Here is a 22,761-nt window from a genome sequence, read left to right on the forward strand (position 1 = left end):
GCTTCCTTCCAGGTACTGGGGTACCACCAGCCCTTCAATTTTAGCCATTCTGGTGGGGGTGCAGTTGTCTTTTTTCCTTTTGACTTGAATTGTTTATATCTGAATATGATTACTCTGTTGGTTATATAGGCTACAATTTTCCTATTTCATGTCTTGTTTTACCCTAAAATTAAGAAAGCTGTAATTTTAGTGAGGTCACATTTTCCTTCTGCCTGAAGAATATCCTTTAGAATTTCCTTCAGGTCTGTTAGGCATATATCCTCTCAGGATTTGCCCGAAAAGTGTCTTGATTTCACCTCATTACGTACAGATGTTTTTTTGCTGGGTTCAAAAATTCTGGGTAGATAGGCTATGTCTGGCTTTCACTGCCATCACCGAGAACTCCGCCGTTAGTCCAACTATTGCTGCCTTGAAGGGAACCCGTCCTTTTTCTGAGTGCTTTTAATATTTTATATTGGTAGTTCCACAGTTTCACTATGGCAGGTCTTAGTTTCAATTTCCTTTTATACATTCTGCTTGGTATATGTTGGACTTCAGAATCTTTGGGTTACTGTTTGCTGTTGGTTTTGGAAATCTATCCTTTTCTCTTCTAATATCATACATTCCTTTTCTTCTCCTTCTGATTAAATGTGTGTTAGATTTTCTCTTTTAGCGTTTTCGCGTTCTCTTTTGTATTTTCCATCTTTTATGCTCTCCATGATGAATTCCAGATAACTTAACCCGACCTTCTAGTTCAAGGGTCAGCGACCTCTAGCCCGTGTGCCAAGTCCAGCCTGCCGTCTGTTTTTACGAATGAGGCTTCACGGGAAGATAACCGTGCTCAGTCTCTCATGCGCAGCCTCTGGCTGCTTTTGTGCCACAGCAGTGGAGTTGAGTAGCTGCGACAGAAGCAGTATGTAGCTCCCAAAGTCTAAAATATTTATGATCTGGTCCTTCAAAGAGAAAGTTCTCTGATCTGTGATCTAGTATATTACTATTCTCTTCAGCTGGGTCTGATCTGCTGAGTTAAAACTTTAATTGTAACAGTTTTCTCGAAGTTCTATTTGTTTCTTTTTCAAAGCTGCTAGGACACTTCTTGTAATTTCTGATTCTTGACTGGTATTTTCAAGTTTGTCCTTTATTTCTTTGCAACATGTAAAACACAGCTGTTTTATATTCTAGGGAGTCTTTGCAAATGTGTGTCTCATGTTTATTCTGGCTCTTGATCATAGCTCCTTATTTCCTGCTGTGACGAATTTACGTGTGGGAATCAATGTCCTTAAAAATTACCGGAGGCCTAGAGTTACTCTTCTTCAGTGTGGCCTCTGCTGTCCCGCCAGACATCTTGGAGACCCTGACATCCCTGGAGCAGGTCAGGCCACGTGTTCAGGACGAGACTGGAGAGGTGGAGTCACAGCTGACCATGGGGAGGGGCTCTTTCAGCCCTCCCACTTTGCACATGCCGGGTGAGTGAAGCCTGCCCCTCTGCCCTTTGGGGTTGTTAACACAGGAAGTCCGAGTGCTCTCAGATTAGTGACGCTCTCAGGGCAGAACTGGCTTCTGTGCTCCACTCACTTCTACAGGTTCCCATTTTGCTTCTAATAAGGTGTGGTAAAATACCTTGTTAGCTTATAAGTGCTTTTGAATCTATGGTGTATATGGTTTATCCAGCCATTTTTAGCTGTTTTCACTAGGGAACTTAAAAACAATCAGAAGTTCTGTTTCTTTCTGTCAAGGATCACTGACTAGGGCAGAGCCCATCTTCTTAGGAGAAAGGTGAAAAAGAAAATCTCCTACTGAAGACTTGGAAGAAGCATATAACATGGCCACCACTTTCTCCAGCTTCTGGACAAATGTCAATTCTACCTTTAGAAAGTCAGTCATTTCCAATATGTCAGAGCATCTTTCTTCAGAAGGACTCCTTGTGAAGGTACTATGATCTAAAAGCAGCACCTGCCTGCCAATGCAGGGGATGCAGGTTCTATCCCTGGTCTGGGAAGATTCCACATGCCAAGGGGGCAACTAAACTCATGCGCCACAACTACTGAGCCTGTGTGTCTAGAACCTGTGCTCTGCAACAAGAGAAGCTATTGCAATGAGGAGCCTGCATACTGGAACTAGAGCGTAGCCCAAGAGCAGCAACACAGACCCAGTGCAACCAAAACCAAAATAATTAATTACAAATAAATAAATAAAAGCAGTTGGATTGCAGACTTCCCTGGTGGTCCAGCGGCTAAGACTCTGCACTTCCAACGCAGGGAGCCCAGGTTCGATCCCTGGTCAGGAAACTAGGTCCCACATGCTGCAACTAAAGATCCTGCATGCCACAACTAAGACCCGAAGCAACCAAAAACATAAATAAATATTTACAAACAAACTAAAGTAAAAGCAGCTGGCTTTTGTAACAGTAAATTTAACCCCTTTGGGTTCTCAGTGTTCTCATCTGTCAAATGGGGATGACAGCACCTACCTTATTCAAGCACTAATGATTTTAAGTCTATGTGTGTACATCACTAAAAACCAGGCCCAACACACAGATAACCACTAGCTAGACGAACGGAAACAGCTCAGGTCACCAAAAGGAGCTCCTGGACTTCATGTTGCTTAGCACAGGGGCCATATACAATTTCTGTTGCATATTCTTATTATTGTTTAAACAACCACTTAAAAAAAAAAAGGGCCAAGGAGCAGATTTTGCTTACGGGCCACAGATGCCAATCCCTGGCCTAACAATAGGCAGAAGACTGAGAGAAACCAGGCAATGTGCTTTAAAGTGCTTTCAGAGAGGACTTTCAAAGAATGATCAACACTGGGGTGATTCTCTCAAATCAGAAGCGGAGACTTTTGTGCCTCCAAGAAAGCCACGGAAGGCAGAGCTTGAGAACCTCAGCGTTGTTTGCTGAACACACAACACATTACATCCAATATATAGGAGCAACACAAATGGGACTGATCGTGTTGGCCCAAACAGAGGCAAATATCCACATTACCTGGCCAAAGACTGTTCCACTGGTACTGGCTGCTTGACCAAACAAAGAACCAGTATTACTAGACCCAAAACCTATAAAATAAAAGAAAACCGAAGTTAAATTTGAATTAAACTTCTATACATCAAAGTTTTGTTTTTTGGTTTTTAAATGCCATTCAGGTATGTGAAAGTACCTCAGAATAAATCATCTCAAGAGTAAAATCTGTTTCCCTACCAAGGAAATGGAGAAAATTACGGGCAAATAGTTTTAAGACCTTTTTTTTCACTGTTGAAATTTTATAACAGTTAAAACAAAAAGTCTCAAAGCCTCAGGGACTGAATCCTTCTCTCTACCAAACCCCCGGGGGTGGGGGCGAGGGTTCTGAGTAGCTTTTCCCTAGACTCATAGCTGCTAAGAAGTGTTTCCAATGACTGACTTAATATCATGAGTATGACTACTCCCTGGTTTCCTCTAATCTCAACGCCAGATTCTTTCAGAGCTGTTTATCTTCCCTCTAGGTGCTGGGTTGAACGGGGCCAGGGAAACCAGGCAGAAGCATATATTCTAACAGGAGAGCCCCAGACAAGGAGCTAGAGTGCAAGAGCTCCATCCTCCACCTCTGCTGCCCGTCTAGGCAGGGGGCTTAGGCAGGTCTCAGTGCCTCAGCCACAGCTGCAGAGGGCCGAGCAAGTACCTTTCCTCACAGTTACCACAGGAAGGAAGAGTTTTTAGAGGTTCTCGGTGGTATTGAAATAGTTTTGATTGTAGACAAGGATTCTCAAGTTTTGACTGCAGAACTACAGATGCGCTAGAGATGGGGTTAAATATCCTATTCTCTTTTAAGACCCACAAGGCCTTCTCTCTGCCTGTGGTTTGGACCAACCTGTCACACTTCCCATCACTCAAACAGGCTGACCAGCCTCTGCACAAGGCATCAGGGGGATCTCAAAACTCTCTCGCATCACTGTGTCTTGTATCCATTATTGTAGTGGAACTGGGAGTTCGGCAAATAGTTGTTGAAGACAGGAAGGAATAGACTTCCTTTCTAATAAATTATGTTGCTACTGCTGCTGCTGCTAAGTCGCTTTAGTCGTGTCTGACTCTGTGCGACCCCATAGACGGCAGCCTACCAGGCTCCCCCGTCCCTGGGATTCTCCAGGCAAGAACACTGGAGTGGGTTGCCATTTCCTTCTCCAATGCATGAAAGTGAAAAGTGAAAGTGAAGTCGCTCAGTCGTGTCCGACTCTTTGCGACCCCATGGACTGCAGCCCACCAGGCTCCTCCGCCCATGGGATTTTCCAGGAAAAGTACTGGAGTGGGTTGCCGTTGCCTTCTCCGAATAAATTATGAGCCAGCTTCAAATAAATTATCATCCAAGGAATGAACTAGCAGTTATTTGTAATCCTGCCCACCAAGAAATCAATGAGCTTTGATTCCCCTCACCTCCTTAGCCTGACTGCTAAAGAAATGCCTTTCATAAGATAACCACGGAGACAGGAAGATTAGAAAAGATTTTGGGAGTGTCCCGTCTATTGGTTTTTGGAGTAAAAGCAGCTGCTAAGATGTGACATGCAAACAGTGAGGATTACGTTTTACTTTAAAAAACTGTAAAACTTAAAAGATTTTTAAAAAATCATACTGAAAATAGAAACAAAGGAACCCCAACTTTTCAGATGTCACTACCTGCTCTTCTAGGATGCAAGACGCTGTCAGAAGACAAGGAAACAATGGGCGCGGGCGGGAGCTCTGGAGTCTAGGTCTGGCTCCACCACTGGCGCCGAGAGACATCAGATCAGTCACCTCCAGGCTTGACAGTTTTGGACACAATGACCTCTAAAACACCTTCCAAGTTTAACACTTCACACTCACGAGTCATTCATTACTTGCCATGCCTTTAAACTTGCTTTTCTCCCCCATGAAATCAGCACTCTGGTGGAGAACTTGCGGAGGAGCAAGGCTGGAGCCACAGTGATTAGACCAAAGAAACGCCTGGGGCCACTAGTGTCCATGCCCTCTTACAGACTTTCCAGAACCTCTTCTGTTTTCCCTCCCTCCCTTTTCATTCCTGAAGCAATGTAGACTTGTTGCAAATGTTTCAAATATGGAGGACAACCAAGGAAAAATCTCCTGTAAGTTCTTACCTGAAGCTTGACAGAAGCTAAAGCCAGAGGATGACGCTGTTGTGGTGGCGGCCGAGGCGCCACCAAACACGGAGCCTCCCTGCCCAAAGCCAGGACTCTGACCAAAAGCAGGAGGGTTGTTCTGGCCAAAGAGCCCACCTCCACTGTTGGTAGACGACTGTCCAAACGAGAAGGAGCTGGAGCTACTGGTGCTCGAAGAGGCACCGAAGACATTTCCGCTGGTGGATGTAGGGGTGGAAGACACGGACTGACCAAAAGCAGGCACAGAGCTGAACCCAGGCTGACTGAAGGAAAAGCTGCTCGCGGGGCTGCTGGTCGACTGCCCAAAGGCCGGGGCCTGCCCAAAGCCCGGCTGTCCGAAGACCCCTGGGGTGGAGCTGCCAAATGCAGGGCTGCCAAACCCTGAGCTGCTGACCTGTGGCGCGGCGGCTGCTGTGCTGGCAATGCTGCCCGTCTGCTGCCCAAACAGGCTGGGGGCGGTGCTGGCGGCCACCTGCCCAAACATGGGGGTCACCGAGGGGGTGGTGGCTGTGTGGCTGGTGAGTTGGCTGAAAGCCGAGCTAGAACTGGCAGCGGGAGGCTGAGTGAAGACAGAGGAGTCAGAAGTGACTATCCCAAACACTGGGGTCTCCGTGGCTGGACCTGGAGCAACACTGGAAACAGCACTGGAGGTGGTGGGAGGTCTGGATGTTTCTGGGGCCACAGTGATGGTGCTTGAGGCTCCAGGTGCTGAGATGGTAGCTGGCCCAGGCACAGAGACGGTGGGGCCCGGGGATGGCGGTTCTGTCTTGACGTCTGGGACCCCGGGGGCTGCTGGAGTGGCCTCAGCCGCAGGCACCAGGACACTGGTACTAGCCGCTTCGGCACTAGGGCTGCTGATGGCAGGCTGGCTGAGAGCAGACTCTTTCTTCCCAGAGTCAGGAGTCTGAAGCGGAGCCTGGGGAAGCGGGGTTGGTGGCTGCTGCCCCAGGAGGGAGGCAGTTGATGCCGAAGCCTCATCACTGCCTGGCTTCTCGGGCAGAGCCGATGATGCGGCTGCTTCTGAGCTTTTGCCAGAGCACGTGGGCAGGGTCGGGGCAGACCCTGAGCTCAGGGGGCTGCCAAACGACAAGGGTGGGGGTGACGCGGGCAGGGGCGTGGCGGTGGACGGCGGGGTGGAGGAGGGTGCTGTGCTGCTCGTCGGTTGGCCTCCGAATGAAAAGCTGGTCTTGCTGCCACTGAAAAACAGGCCCCCAAAACTGATCGCTCCAGAGGAGCCCGCACTGGTGAGTGGCAGGTTGCCAAAGACGCCCGTCGAGGAGCTGCTGGGGCTGGGACTGGTTGCTGCTGTTGGTGCTGCCACCGAGGTGGCCGCGGAGGTGGTCTCGGGGGGCTCCGCGGGCTTCCCCAGTGCCGCAGGGCTGGGAAAACTGAACCCAGAGGGGGTGGCGGAGGTCTTGGTGGGCTGCGCACCGGCACTGGTCACGCCTGGGGACGGCGCCTTGCTGGCTGGCTTGGTGGACTCATCTGCTTGGCCAACCCGCAGTCCTGAGAAACTTCCCAGAGTCTCTCCCGCCAGTGAGCTTGGGAACAGCAGCTCACCCAGCTTGGACGGTGGCGCCTCCAGCTTGCCAGCGGGGGTGGAGAGAGAGACTCCAGAAGGGGCTGCGGGTCTGCTGCTGGACGGGGCGGACTCTCCTGGTGCGGCACCAGCTGCTCCCATGCTAGCTGATATCATCGTCCCTGACGAAGGTAAGCTTTCAGGAACGGTCTCATAGAAAGGCTTGCCTCCCCCGCCAAAGGAGAATGCATCGAGCTGGCTTGACTCTTTGGTGGGAGGTGCTGACCCTGGCAAGAAAAAGAAATTAGGAGATGGGTTGGCTGTCACAAAATATGACCGATCACAGCCTCACTGACTTCTCTAAGCCAGAGCCTCTCTCCTCCCTTGACCTCATCAAGACAGCCTGTTCCGACAGCACTGTCTTTGCAGGGGACAGAATGTGTGCTTCTCCATGGGAACGTGAGCTCTGAGTTGTCTCACTGAGGTGAGACAAACGCACGTTCTTTTTATCACCATTAAGTCACAACAAATACACCTGTATCCAGAGTACATGAAGTTAATCCAGTTGTCCACAAGGGAAACAAAAAGACCTCACGCACATTTCCTCCCGTGTGTGTGTCTCAGGAATAACATTCTCAGCACATGCCAGCCTATGGACCTCTTCCTGACAAGACAAGGAATTGATTCTGAATGGTAGTTTTTCCTTTGCTTTTATGGACAAAGTGTCAATCCACAGGTCATCTTTCTTACTTACAATTAAGGGCTACTTCCTAGTGCTCTCCTCACAGAGTGCTCTCACAGTGGCAGTGTGGTCTGCTGGGCAAGGACACGAGGGGCTGAGGCTGCGGGCTCTGCTACTTGCTGGTTGTGCCACTTTGGAAAAGTTAAACTGACTTCTCTGGGCTTCAGTGTCTCCATTTGGAAGACAGATAATAATAGCATATATCTCATAGAGTTGTTGCAAAGATGAAATAAAATGTAGGTAAAGTACTCACAAGGCCTGGTCAACAAAGAAGACTAAAATTCGATATTTATAAGTGGAAATTGGTCTGTTGCAAGTGCCTGCTGAGCTGTTCAGTGCCATGTGGTTCAAGAAGTCTGGCTATCACAAACGCCTGGGAACACTGCGAAGGCCCTGCCGTCCGCAGGTAACTTCCAGAAACCCCTCTTTGTATCACTGGTGTTGTATCGAGCTGCCTGTGATTTTGGACTGCTGTCTGTTCTGGTATTAATGAAAATGGTTATGGAATCTCTGTTGTGTTTTATTCCTAACGTATTTCATTGAAGGCACTTAAAAAAGACACCTGGTTTCTAATAGGTCCTCAAAGTCTTTTAAACATTAAAAACATCCTGGTAGATGTTGGTCTGAGCTTCCCAGCTGTCTCAGTGGTAAAGAATCTGCCTGCAATGCAAGAGACTCAGGTTCGATCCCTGGGTCGGGAAGACCCCCAGGAAAAGGAAATGGCAACCAATTCCCGGAAAATCCCATGGACAGAAGGAATCTGGCAGGCTACAGTCCATGGGGCTGCAAAAGAGTCAGACAAGACTCAGTGACTAAACAACAACAGATGGCAGATCTGCAACAACATGCACGGGACAAGTGTGTTTCCTGATAGGTAATCAAGGAAAAAAAGATGAGTTTAGAATTTCATTTCTATAGTACACGTGTGTGTTCAGTCACTCAGTCCTGTCGGACTCCATGGACTGTCCGAGCCCACCAGGCTCCTCTGTCAATGCAATTTCCCAGGCAAGAATACTGGAGTGGGTCGCCATTTCCTCCTCCAGGGGATCTTCCCAACCCAAGTATCGAACCAGCATCTCTTGTGTCTCCTGCCTTGGCAGGTGGATTCTTTACCACTGCCTATCTCAACCTACACATTGATACATACAATTTTGACTTCATTTAAAAATTTTTTTTAAATTATGAAAGTATGATAACACTTTATGGGAGACTGGGAAAATACAGAACAAAGTTACATATAATTTCACTACATATTACGATTATTAAAAATTGATACAATTTTAAATACCACGACAAAGATGGAGAAAGAAATTTTAATTTGCGTGTAAACGTTCACATTTAAAGCACAGCCTTGCCTTTCTAGAAGCACACCCTGAGTTTTTAACTATGAAGACAGAAGTCCTTCCCCACGGTTTCTTAAACCCAGCCTATTTCTAATGCATAATATCAACAGCAAGTTCACTGCAGATACTTTAAGCAAGATGCAGCAGCAAGTAAAATGTCAACCAACCTGCCCCTCTCAAATCTGCACTTGTTTAGAGGGAAACACAAAAGTGAGGCAACTCAATGCAGAGACTGTACCTTGTGTGGCAGTGAAGTTAGAAGACGGTGTTGATGTGACCATCCCCAAATTAAAGCCAGGCCTAGGGGTGGAAGAAAAGAAGTTAAAAATGAACAGACTTAAGACACAACATTGCCCTTTCAATAGTACATTTTATAATTCATTCACATAATCTACTCTCCAGGGACTTGAAATCTATAGATAAACATCAACAAAGTACAAGCACATTGTCTCTGAAGCAGCAGAGCAGAGCTCTCAAAGCGGGGGGGACGCGATGTGTAGGTGAGGTGAGGGGGAGCAGCAAGTGAGGAGGCCTTGGAGGAACAGCCAGGCTTTCCATGGTGGCGGGGTGGGGACCTATTTCAGGGAACGTGAAGGAGCACTAGCACTGTGCCTTGGGATGGTGGCCGGAGCGGGTGGCTCGCCTAGTGAGGGAGACGGGATGGGCCAGGTAAGGAGGAGCCTATGACCCAGCCAGAGAGCACGTCAGGACAGCGCACGCCACTGGGAGACAAGGGATGGCATGAAATGGAAGCTACTGTCTCTGCTGTTCGGATAAAACACTTAGTCCTGGGCTGGGAAATTTGGTTCAAAAACTTAAAAAAAATTTTTGGTTGTACCAAGTGGCTTGTGGGATCTCACTTCCCTGACCAGGCACTGCACCCAGGCCACAGAAAGGGAAGCGCTGCAGCTGTACCCTAACCACCAGGCCACCAGGAAGCGTCCCTCAAAAGCTTCTCCAGCTCCTCATCCTCTCCTCTCCTTCCGTGCGTCGTCTTCACACTGGGAGGGAAGACGCTACAGCCAAAGAAGAAAACCCAGCACCAGCTGAGCCAGAACGGACTACTCACTCTGAGAAACCTTCAAACAGCGAAGCAGAAACTACTGGATTGGTCAAGAAGTTCATTTGGGCGTTTCTGTAAGATGTTATGGAAAACCCCAAATGAACTTTTTGGCCAACCTGATAAAAAGCTTTAAAATATAAGGGGCCAAGCATATCAAATAGAGTAAGTAACAGTAAAGAGCAGAGTTAGGTTTTTTTTCAAACTCGTCACTGGTTTCATCAAATGGTCCACGACCACCTAAGATGTGTTAACTATTTTATCACCTTAAAAAAAAAAAAAAAAGAAAACAAAGCTCTTTCTTTGTCTCAACCCTGGTGAAGAAATTTGATGTAACAGAGGTAAGCAACTGACCCATGACCCAAAACTCTGCAGGTTATTTTAAAGATGGGAAGATTATCAGGTTCACAGAAGTAAGATTAATTAAAAGATGCAGTAGCTCCTGGAACTGACCTATTCTCTAAAATTGTGCTCCAAACTACCTTTGGGGAGTAGAAAACAATGATTCACAGGAAAATATATATAATTTCCCCCTTGAAATTCTATTCTAACACGCTTCTTTCTCGTAATGTGTTAGGCTGAAGGGTGCTCAAGAAACAAACTCACAGCAGGGAAAAGAGACTGTGGTCAGTGTGATTCCAGTTACAAAAGCATAAACTGGAAGAGGTGAGGAGGCTTTTCTAACGGAACTGAATGCGCAACCTTCACAGTGAAAACAATCTTTGGATGAGTATTTAGCTCAGCCACACAGAGACTAACTCCACCCCAAAGCAGAGAGATGCTCTGCCAGCTCTCACAGGTTTCACGATGAGTGTTTGCAGCATAGTGAAAAGGTACGACCCCTCCAACGTTAATAAGAACTTCCTTTGGACTGAGGGTTAGAAGACCCTTTTGTTTTTAAAAATGACTCAATTTGACAAGTACGGACATCATCACTTTTAAAAAAATGAAACAGAAATGGACTCCCCCACATCTATATAAAACCCAAATTCTCAAATGGCCACTGTCTTGATTGCTCAGCAGTCTAGTATAACGTGACCCCTTGGGGCAGAGAAGCCCATCCAAGGTCTTACCTAGCCGCCAGATGGTGTCAGAATGAAAAGATCTCAGTGTGATAAACTAGAGCAACCACAGACCCACTACCCAAATAAGGCTTATCCTAAACAACAAAACAAACAAGTCAGAAGAACACACACACAAACTTGAATCGAAAAGGGGAAACAGCTTTACATCAGGACACTAAGCCACTCCCACTATCATGAAATGTGTCATTGTGGAGATGAGAGCTCTGGCTTCATGTAAGTATACCCACTGACTATAAGACTGGGGGACGCAATCTGTAAGGATGCTGATGATCTGCCACAAAACTCAAGTTCACAACTGACCCTGATGAAGAAAACGAGAAAGGCTTGCTGAACTGCCCAACAGTAGACGGGGTAGAAGTCACAGCTGTTTCTATCTTGGTTGCCACCGGTCCTGGAATTATGGGAAAAAAAGAAGAACATTACAAAAAAAACCAAACACCATTTTAGTTTAATTCTCTGCGGCACTGAATGCGTAGTGCCATGCAAAGCGCAGCCCCAGGTCACGTGCTTCCGGGAGGTCAGCAGTCAAGGGGACAGTGAGGACGCAGTCGTGCTCACGGTCTCTGAGTGGGCTCTCTGGCCCTGTCACTGTCAGTTTCAAACCAAGGCATGCCACTTTACCCTTTCTAGGAAGGACATCAAAGTAACTGGAGTGCAGTTCAAATTTAAGGCTTTGAAAGTAGATATTGCAATTAATGAAATGTGATATATATCAAAGGAAAAAAAACTCCAAGAGGAAATAGGTTATGTTAAGTATCTCTGAGTAGTGACTTCATGGCTATTGGCTTTCTTGCCGCGTTTCTGTATTTTCCAGAGAGTTCTTGTATTAATATTAGTTAGTAACTTCCTGGTTTTTTATTACAGAGGTTAACACGACTGCTGTCACACAGAGAGGTGTGGAGAGTTAAAGTGTAATCCGTCATCTTCCCCACGACCAGTATACTGTGACTGCTTACTACCAGGCTGCGGTATTACCTACACTCTCTCTCCTACCTTTCCCTCTCCTTTTAAAAGGAGAAGAGGAATGGGGGAATTACATTTGAGAAGCCCAAATCAAACCAATCCAAACAGTAAGAAAAAGCATCTTCTCTACATAAGTATGGAGTAAAGATCTGCAAACTTACCTAAAACACTACTATAATACAATGTGATGTGTACAAGGATATCTAATGTAGCCCTACTTATAATTTTGAGAAGTTAAGAACAATCTGAACTATCAGCAGAGTACTGGTAAAAACTTAACAGGGTACAACTGTACAGCGAAGGGATTAAAATGAGAGAGGCAGACTTGTACTGGATCTGAAAAGATGAACGCGATATTCTCCAGGGGGGAGGGAGGAGAGGGGACAGATCATAGATCAGTATATACAGGATATGGCTATCTTTGTTTAAAGAAACCAATAGATAAACATCAAACCCCAAGAGATACACATCAATTCTTTGAGGGCTGTTATCTCTGGAATAGGGAACTTACACATTTTCTGCATTATACAGTTCCACACCAGACTTTTTGTGGTCCAGTTTTAAAATCAGGAAAACAATGAAGGTATTTCCATTATTAATTAATAAGGGAATTATTCTATAGAGGTTTCAGAGATGACTTTTTGTTGTTGTTAGAAGCTTTTGCAAACTCTTAAATAGTGTTTTTCAGGGAAATTTTCCTGCTCAAAAAAAGTCTGTTTCTAGCAAGTAGAAACAGACGGACATCTAGCAATGAGAGTGAATATTTCACAATCATCATTGAATGATGATTCTTAGAAATTTCTTTCCAAGTCATGCTAACTGCCCCTGAGATATTCTTGATTCTTAATTTCAAGAGTGACAAAAAACTCTCAAATAAAATCCTTGAAAGGGGTTAGGATATATAATCTTTCAAACTTTCTTCTAAAATATTAGCCAGAAATGGAAACAAACTTCTTCATTTGAATCCTAAATGACTCAAAAGCCTTTGACAACTGCACTAAAATTTCCCTTCTAAGTTAAAGTTTTAGCTCCTAGTCGAGAAGTGCTACATACTGCTTTCTCATGGAAGGCTTATATGATAAAAACTGTGCATTAGTCTGAATTCTAGAATACAGCACTGGCTACACAATGGTTTTCTTCTGAGTGTAAGGAATATTTACTGAGGATAAACCCAATATCCAGTGAGAAAGCGTCTGACTACAGAGGAAGTTGGGATGATAGCATGACTATGTAGAGATAATGGTAGGCAGGCTACTCATGTGTGAAGTTCAGCATCTCTGACAGAATTTATTAGCCTAAAGACCCACTTGAGAGCATGAATCAAAATAAAAGCTGGAGTTCAGAGCACAGGGAGAATGCTGGGCTGTGGGTGGCACAAGAGCCCTGCAGCAAACAGTGACACATGCCAAGTGAAGTGGGCTCTGACAGGGAGCCAGCAGAAGAGGCCTCCATTAAACATCAAGTGGGCTCAGGCCAGCAAGGATGCCTGGTCAGAGCACTTTATGGTGACTGTAAAAACTAATTTCAGTTAAGAGGCCTGAGTGTTGGAAGCATGTGAAGCTACAGTCTTTCAATTCTGAGTTATATCCACTTATCGTGTGCTGTGCTTTGTCGCTCAGTCCTGTCCGACTTTGCGACCCCATGGACTGTAGCGCACCAGACTCCTCTGTCTGTGGGGATTCTCCAGGCAAGAATACTGGAGTGGGTTGCCATGCCCTCCTCCAGGGGATCTTCCCAACTCAGGGATCGAATCCAGGTCTCCGTATTGCAGGTGGATTCTTTACCATCTGAACCACCAGGGAGGCTCTCCATTTATCATATTGTCTTATATTGTAACAGACCCATTTTACTTTCTATGTTTTACTGGCTTTTGAATTGTCCTTAAAAACCAGAGAGTTTTTCTTTCCCTTTAGAAGAAGAAATAAGAGTTCAATGTTTGAATCTACTTCTCTCTAAACTTCAATATCCAACAAGGCAGGTGCTCCTTTTTAGGAAAAACGTTTAAAGGAAGGCTTTCTCCTACTGCTCTCCTATTTCAGAAGTCTACAGAGCTGCCAAAGGGCACATGAACTTCCTGGAGATTCTACATCCCCTGAGGCTTTTCAAATATGTCTTTACTTGATTTCACATCAACTGCCTTTGTGATCTAGAACAATTAAATTCTTCTGTGGAAAATATCTTTCACCTTTTATTTTCACTAAAACAAAAGTGCAAACTGACCTGAAGCTTTATCACCAGATGACAACTGACTGGATGCTGGTGGGGGGCCAGATGGCTTTAGGGCATTTATCACTGATCCCTGTAACAGGAGGAAAACATTTATGTGACCCACAAAACAGTCTTTGGAATAAAGGAACATGTAAAATGGTAACATAATTTACAATAAGCAAGCACAAACACTTCTGTTTAGTTAAATTTTGTTTTTCAGTTTCAATTTAGGTCAGTAAGTGTAAACGTAACATCGCCTCAGAGGTGGGAGCGTCCACAAGCACAAGAGAACAGGGTCCTGCCTGCCTAGCCCGCGGTTCCTTCCCCAGTGCCTAACGCAGTGCTCAGCACATAAAGGCATCAGGATATGTGGAACACAAACGAAGGAAGAAGTAGATGGATGAAGTGCATCCTGGTTCTCAATAAGACTTATAGCAAGGTTAAGAAGCGAAGCTGTTCAACTTCTCCATCTCTAGTCAATGTTCTTTTTCTCTCGTTTGTTATAATTCGGGCCTCACCACGTGTCCTCCAAGGTGAAGATGGAAAGCTCCAGAAGAAAGACCAAATGCTAACTGCTGAAGTGCCATGTTAAGTCATGGCAAACTATGGAGGAGACAGCCATGTCTGAGAACTCACATTAGGCAAGTTCTGAGGGTCAATCTCAAACACGATCTAAAATGACCTTTCTAGAGACAGAGTTGAGTAGCAGAGAAACCAGGTTTTCTTAGGGAAAGTTTCAGAGAGGGCTTGCTCTGCCTTTCTGCCATCTCCTATTATCTTCTTCTGGATTGTTTAACTGTCTACAATATAACCTATTTTCATAAGAGACCATGTTTATCAGGCAAAAGCCTGAAAGTAGACATAATAAACATCACTGAAGATGCAAAGTATGAAAAACAGGGATGATAGGAGAAAGCAGAAGACTCTATTCCCTGGAGGCAATGAACAAAGCAGTGGGCAGGGAGAAGCTGGAAGCTGGATTCCAGCCCTGGTTCCATCATTCACTACCGGTGGAAGCCTGCGTCAGTCACTTGAGCCCTGGTTTCTTCATTAGTGAAACGTTTTCACTAATGAACATCCGTCTGGTCTATATGGTTGTTGTATGGGTTAACTAAGACAAGGTTAAATGAAAGTAAACTTCAACTCCATATAGATACCCTCCATACAGAGAATTACGACCCAAGATTACCAGATGCAGAATGTCACATGGTCGACAAAGACTTCATTGGGTCCTGACTGACCTACTAGGTCAAGACCGTCATAAGTTGTGGGGAAAGGATCACAGGTCTTTTTCAGAGTTCATTGAAAAGATGTGGGAAAAAATTTTAAAAATAAAATAAAAAATAAACAGTGTGGGGACTTAGTACCATATTGTCTTCAGTTACAAGGACAGTCACTGCATGTCACATTAGCAAAGCAAAAAGCAGCAATTTACCTGCTTAGCTTGGTTAGCAGCCGCTGGGGTCAACACTGGGTGAGGCGTTTTGGCGGCAGAGTACGGCACTGAAGAACTGAAAAACACAAAGCACACGCTCAGGAGAAAGGCATGACCAGGGGAAACTCATACTCAACCCTGAGCCAACCTTCTGTGCAAAAAAATAATACCAATTTTGGGGTAGAATACAGACGTCTCAGACCCTAATCAAAGTCATTTGACATGTTTCTGATTGAAGAATAAATTCTCTACATGAAATTTGGTCTTTAGCATAAAAGGCAAAGCAATGACCTTAAAATGTATCTTCTCAAAATTTTAAGGAAAAAAAGTTATGGATATTCAGAAGTAGATCTTTTTCCTATTGGAAGAGAAGGCTTTCTCCACATCCTCCCCATCACACACCACCATTCCAGACCATGTGGGGAATTCCTGATTCTCTTTTCCAAGTCTCAGAAGATGTTCCTCAGGATCGATGGGGTGTGTACTATCTTCTCAAAGCAGGGCTCTCAGCTTCTCATAGCAACCAGCCCTGAGAGCTCACGCCAGCACCCAGGAGAGTTCAAACACACCACAGCTCCGCGCCCGACCCGCACTTTCACTGCAGTGTCAATATGAAAAGCGCATCCTGTCTGTGTCGAAAGGTTCTCGCCATCTTTTGTTATCCCTCACACAGCAGGCGTGGAACTGTTATTTTAATAGCTGCTGCTGCTAAGTCACTTCAGTCGTGTCCGACTCTGTGTGACCCCATAGACCGAAGCCCACCAGGCTTCCCCATCCCTGGGATTCTCCAGGCAAGAACACTGGAGTGGGTTGCCATTTCCTTCTCCAATGTGTGAAAGTGAAAAGCGAAAGTGAAGTCGCACAGTCGTGTCCAACTCTTAGCGACCCCATGGACTGCCAGGTTCCTCTGTCCATGGGATTTCCCAGGCAAGAATACTGGAGAGGGTTGCCATTTCCTTTTCCAGTGGATCTTCCTGACACAGGGATTGAACCTGCATCTCCTGCATTTGCAGGCAGATTCTTTACCACTGAACCATCAGGGAAGCCCACTGAGTGTAAATATGTGAGGGAAAAAAAATCCCCTGTTTAACACAAAGCTCTATTCTTGGCTCCTGGGAGCAATTCTTTTCATTGATGTATCTGTCGTCCGTCCAGAACTACTCTGACTGGTAGGTATAGCAGTAACAACTGTAGCATCTGGTTTTATTTCTCAGAACTTCCGCTTAAGGAGGATTAACAATTTTCCATTAAAAAGTTAACTTGCGAGAGAAGAGACAAAAATAAACCCAGGCCTCGTGGGAAAAAAATTATCAAACATCTTAACAATCTTACAGTCACCTCAGGATATGCTCTTGGAATAACACAAGAATCTTCCCAAACTTTATTAGATTCAGGGAGAAGGAAAAAAAAAAAAGCAATTATTTTCAATGAAACCCTCTATTTTTCTACTGAAGAGAGAAGCAACTACAAATGTGTGCCTCCCTGAAGAAATGTACACCTGTCCCCGGAGATACTCAACCAAGCAGATGCACAGGGACGCTCCCCCATCTGCTTACACTCCAACAAGAAAAGGAATGTGTGAGTGAGAGGCTGGGACTGAGAAATCCCTGGGCAGACACAGCAGCCTTCAGTGGAAAAATGGCTGCAGCTCATGAGAGTCACAAGGGAAGTGAAAATCTTTCATGCCTTCTCAAAGATGAGCTAAAAAAAAAAAAAAACTACGAATAAAAATAAAAGCAGTAATTCATCCAACTTTAGAACATGTATACCTCAAACTTAGTTATGATATGATGGTAAATTAAATCATGCATGAAGCAGACTAAGTGCAATTATTCTTCTGTTTATTTGTGATAAAGCCATAAATCTCTTGGGTGTCCTAAATCCCCAAACATGCAAAATTAGGATCCACAGTATTTACACACTGGACTACCCAGCAGAGAAATAAATGCTGTTCATGAACTCAGTTAGTAAACAAACTGATTAAATCAGATCCACCGTGATCTAAAAGAACAAGCAGAAAAGGACAGTATACTGCTAAATAAATGTGTTCAAAGACTTGTACATGATCATGAACCAAAACAATGGAAATCAACAGCTAGAAATGTTCAAGAGGAGATGGAAATACCAAACCTGGAATTATCATATTCTGGATGACTGTATTCTACTAGCAGTATGCACCTGAGAAGAGATCATCAGAAATTTCATCTGAAATGTTCTGTTCCATGAGTGAAAACAGAAATCAAAGGATCACAGGCAGAAAATGGCACTGTAACATATACCTACCTCCATTTCATCAAAAGTATGTGACAATCCTAAATATTTATGCAACTAACAACAGAACTACAAATGAGGCAAAAAAAAAAAAGCTAGAACTGAAAGAAAAATAAGCAAATCCATAGCTACACTTGAAAATACCAACACTATTCTCATTAACTAATGGAATAAGCAGACAGAAAATTATCATCATCAACCACCTTAATCACTGCAGATGGTGACTGCAGCCATGAAATTAAAATACGCTTACTCCTTGGAAGGAAAGTTATGGACCAACCTAGACAGCATAGTAAAAAGCAGAAACATTACTTTGCCAACAGAGGTCCATCTAGTTAAGGCTATGCTTTTCCAGTAGTCATGTATGGATGTGAGAGTTGGACTATAAAGAAAGCTGAGCGCCAAAGAATGGATGCTTCTGAACTATGGTGTTGGAGAAGACTCTCGAGGGTCCCTTGAACTGCAAGGAGATCCAACCAGTCCATCCTAAAGGAGATCAGTCCTGAGTTTTCATTGGAAGGACTGATGTTGAAGCTGAAACTTCAATACTTTGGCCACTTGATTTGAAGAGCTGACTCATTTGAAAAGACTCTGATGCTGGGAAAGATTGAAGGTGGAAGGAGAAGGGGACAAAAGAGGATGAGATGGTTGGATGGCATCACTGACTCAATGGATAAACTCCGGGAGTTGGTGATGAACGGGGAGGCCTGGTGTGCTGCGGTCCATGCGGTCACAAAGAATCAGACAATACTGAGCGATTGAACTGAACTGAACCACCTTAACTGACAATTATAGAACATGCCACCCAATAAGAGCAGTGGCACAGAACATTTACCAAGATGACTGACATTCTAGATCAAAGATTGGCAAACTAGAAACAAAAGATCAGCTGCCTGCTTTTGTCAATAAAGTTGAACTGTAACAAAGCCATGCCCATTCATTTACATTTTGTTTATGGCTGCACTCAGGCTACAACGGCAGAGTTGAGTAGTTGAGGCAGAGACTGTACCTCCCATAAGCTTAAATTATTTACTGTATGGCCCTTAAAAAAGAAAAACCTTGCTGACGCCAGTTCTGGATCACAGAAGTCTCCATATTCAAGTCACACAAAACATGTCTAACCATGATGGAATTAAATTAAAAATCAATAACAAAAAGATATCTAGAAAATGCCCAATTATTTAGAAACTAACACACTTTTAAATATCCCATAGGTATACAAAAAATAAAACCCAAAATGTTTTGAACTAAATGAAAATGAAAAAATAACATTCAAAATCTGTGGGAGGTAGCCAAAGCAGTTCTTGGATGGAAATTTATAGCACCAAATGCCTGTGCTGGAAGAGAGCAGCATCAAATCAATGACCTTAGCTTTCCCCTTAAGAAACTAGAAGAGTAAATAAAATCCAAAGTAAGCAGGAAAATTAAATAATAAAGATCAAGCAGGGGAAAAAAAATCAATGAAGCCAAAAGCTAGCTTCTTTGAGATCAATAAAATTGATAAAACTCTAGCGAGACTGATGAGGTTAAAAAAAAGACCCAAATTACTATTAAGAGGAAAATAAAATCTATACACATTTAAAGCGACTATTAATGAAAAACGTGCTAATAAATTCAACAACTCAAGTGAGATGAATTTCTTGAAACATACAACCAAAGAAGTAGATAAGCTGAACAGTCGTATATGTACTAAAGAAACTGAAATTTCCAAGTCAAAATAACTTCACTGGTGAATTCTACAAAAATCTTAAGGATGAAATAGTAACCAATCTACAGAAACTCTTAGTGGAAATTGAAGAGGAAGGAACACTTTCTGACTCATTCTATAAGGCTAGTATTACTCTGAAGCTAAAACGGAACAAAGACATTACAAGAAAAGAAAATCTACAGACCAATATCCCTCATTAAGACAGATGCAAAACTATTAACAAAATATTAGCAAATTGAGTCCAACCATATATTAAAAAGTTCAATACATTATTACTGACGATTGATTTAACATTAGAAAACCAATCAGTGTGGCAAGGGAACCAAGACAATTCAAGGGGAAAAAAGGTTTTTTCCAAAAATGGTGCTGCACAACCATTTGCAGCACAAATGGTTGTTGTTCAGTCACTAAGTCATGTCTGACTCTTTTGCAACCCCATGGACTGTAGTTCCCCAGACTCCTCTGTCCATGGGATTTCCCAGGCAAGAATACTGGAGTGGGTTGCCATTTCCTTCTCCAGGGGATCTTCCCAACCCAGGGAATGTACCACGTCTCCTGCATTGGCAGGCGGATTCTTTACCACTGAGCCACCAGACAGGCCCTGGGACAACTGGGTATCCACATGCAAAAGAAAGAAACTAGACCACAAATCACAGTTTTTACAAAAATTAACTCAAAACAGATCAAAGACCTACATGTAAGAGTTCGAAGTGTAAAACTTAGAAGAAAACACAGGAGTAAATCTCTATGATCCTGCATTAAGCAATGGTTTCTTAAACATACATCAGACACCAACAGTGCAAGCAATAAAATAAAAATATAAATTGAATTTCATCAAAATTAAAAACTGTTGTTTCAAAGGACACCGTTAAGAAAGTGAAAACCACACAAAGAATGGGAGAACGTATTTGTAAATCATATATCTGATAAGAGACTTGAATCTAGATTACATAAATAATATGACGCCCTGGGACTTCCCTGGGGGGTCCAGTGGCTGACTCCTTGCTCCCAACGCAGGGGTCCCAGGTTCAATCCCTGGTCAGAGAACTAGATCCCATATCCTGCAACCAAGAGTTTGCATGCTGCAACTAAAAAGAAATCTTCCTCAACGAAGATCAAAGATCCTGTGTGCCTCAACTAAGACCTGGTGCAGCCAAATAAATAAATATTTAAAAAAAAAAGAAAATGACACCTCAACAATTAAGATAAAGAACCCAATTAAAAAACAGGCAAAGGATTTAAAGAGATATTTCTCTAAAGAAGACACAAATGGCTAATATGCACACAAACAGACATCCAATATCATTAGTCACAGGGAAACACATATCAAAACCACGAGAAGATACCATGTCCATCCATTAGGATAACTATAATAAAAAAGATGGACAATAACACATATTAGTGAGGATGTGGAGAAACTGGAACCTCATACATTGCTATTGGGAATGTAAAATGGTACAGCACTTTGGAAAACAGTTTGAACTACATTCAGCTCAGAAAGTAGATTGCCATATGCTCTAGCAATTCTACTCCTAAAACATTACCCAGAATAACTGAAAAGCAGGGACTCAAAGAGAGGGCTGTACAACAATGCTCACTGCAGCATTATTCACAATAGTCAAGAGGGAGAAACACCCAACCCAAGAGTCTACTTACAGATGAATGGATAAGTAAAACAGGATATATACATACAGTGGAATGCTATTCAGCCATAAAAGGAATGAAATTCTGATATATGCTACAACATGGGCTTCCCTGGTTGTTATCTGCCTCCAGTGCCTGAGACCTGGGTTCGATCTCTGGGTTTGGAAGATCCTCTGGAGAAGGGAATGGTTACCCACTCCAGTATTCTCACCTGAAGAATTCCATGGACAGAGAAGCCTGGTGGATAACAAACAGTCCATGGGGTCACAAAGAGTCAGACACAACTGAGTGACTAACACTTCACAACATGGATAAATCTTAAAAATTTGAGTGAAATAAGCCAGACATAAAAGGACAAATACTACATATAGGGCAAATTCTTAGCGACGGAAAGTAGATTAGAGTTTACCAGGGACTAGAAGGAAGGTGGAATAAAGAGTTACTATTTAATGGATACAACTGCTGTATGAGATAATGAAAAAGTTCTGGAACAGATGGGGTGACAGTTATACAACACTGTAAACATACTTAATGTCTCTGAATTGTACACTTAAAAATGGTTAAAATAACAAATTTTGTTATACATATATTTACCCACAATAAAAAAAGAAAAAGCTTCTTAACAGTTCTCCCTTTTTTATTCTTCTTCACTCCAGCCCTTCTCATCTATTCTAAATATAAGAACCAGAAACTTCCTGCTAAACCCACAGGTCAACAAAATGATCTGCATTTATCATAGCTTGTGGGATTTTAGACTACAAAAAGGTGAATTTTACTGTGTGTTAATTATGCCCCAGTATTTTTAAAAATTACTAAAATTGCTTTAAAAAAGCAAATGTAAACTAGATCAGGTTACTCAGCATCCAGTGGTCAGCCAGGTCCTCAACCAGGCTTACCAGATGTTACCGGATTTGTAAGGGCTTCCCTTGTGGCTCAGCTGGTAAAAAAGCTGCCCACAATGCAGGAGACCTGGGTTCGATTCCTGGGCTGGGAAGATCCCCTGGAGAAGGGAAAGGCTACCCACTCCAGTATCCTAGCCTGGAGAATTCCACTGACTGTATAGTCCCTGGGGTCACAAAGAGTCAGACACTACTGAGTGACTTTCACTTCACTTCACTTCACCCTGGCCCTACCCCACTCTCCTTCTCTCTCCCTCCAGCCACCAGGGGCTGCCTGGCTTCATCCTGAACCTGCCAGACAAGCTCTCACTACAGGTCTGGTGCTTGGGGCTTTCTTCCTCAGGTTATTCATGAGCCTGCTCTCTGGTCTTCATTCAAATGTAAAATGTCAAAAGCCACTGCAAGGCAGAGTATTATCAACATATAAGACAGGAGAATCCCCAGTTTTGTGGTGAAAAAAATATGGTCTGGTATTTCTGAGACATGTTAGTCATTAGTCATGTAGGAGAAGCACCTTCTTTGCTTCTATTTAAAACTGCAACTATGTCCGGACAAAAGTCCCTAAACCCCTTTTCTGCTTTAATTTTCTCCGTCACACCTATCCCCTTCTAAAATACTGTACTGAGATGAATCTTACGTGTCAGCTGTCTCTCTGTGACTAGGGCAGGGTTTGGGGATTTTGGGGGGCGAGGTCTGTTTTGTTAACTGTGTTCTTCTCAGCGTCTAGAACAGTGTGTGGCATATACAAAATGCTGCTTAAGTATTTGTAGAAAG

At 43.7% G+C, this 22,761-nt stretch overlaps 1 protein-coding gene across 4 annotated transcripts in view; it reads right to left on the reverse strand.

Moving 5' to 3' along the window:
- Positions 1 to 22,761, reverse strand: part of NUP214 (nucleoporin 214) — an 86,188-nt gene that overhangs the window by 23,026 nt on the left and 40,401 nt on the right. For all 4 annotated transcript variants that reach the window (XM_088841085.1, XM_055399181.2, XM_055399180.2 and 1 more), the window contains exons 25-30: positions 15,466 to 15,541; positions 14,043 to 14,121; positions 11,160 to 11,250; positions 8,953 to 9,014; positions 5,090 to 6,916; positions 2,970 to 3,040 (exon numbers count right to left, since the gene is read on the reverse strand). In XM_088841085.1, the coding sequence (XP_088697211.1) occupies positions 2,970 to 3,040; positions 5,090 to 6,916; positions 8,953 to 9,014; positions 11,160 to 11,250; positions 14,043 to 14,121; positions 15,466 to 15,541 (2,206 nt within the window). The remainder of the gene's footprint in view (positions 1 to 2,969; positions 3,041 to 5,089; positions 6,917 to 8,952; positions 9,015 to 11,159; positions 11,251 to 14,042; positions 14,122 to 15,465; positions 15,542 to 22,761) is intronic.

The sequence above is a fragment of the Moschus berezovskii genome, chromosome 11 (assembly GCF_049115385.1).
Source record: "Moschus berezovskii isolate FMDL1 chromosome 11, NW_MosBer_1.0, whole genome shotgun sequence".
NCBI classification, from domain to species: Eukaryota; Metazoa; Chordata; class Mammalia; order Artiodactyla; family Moschidae; genus Moschus; species Moschus berezovskii.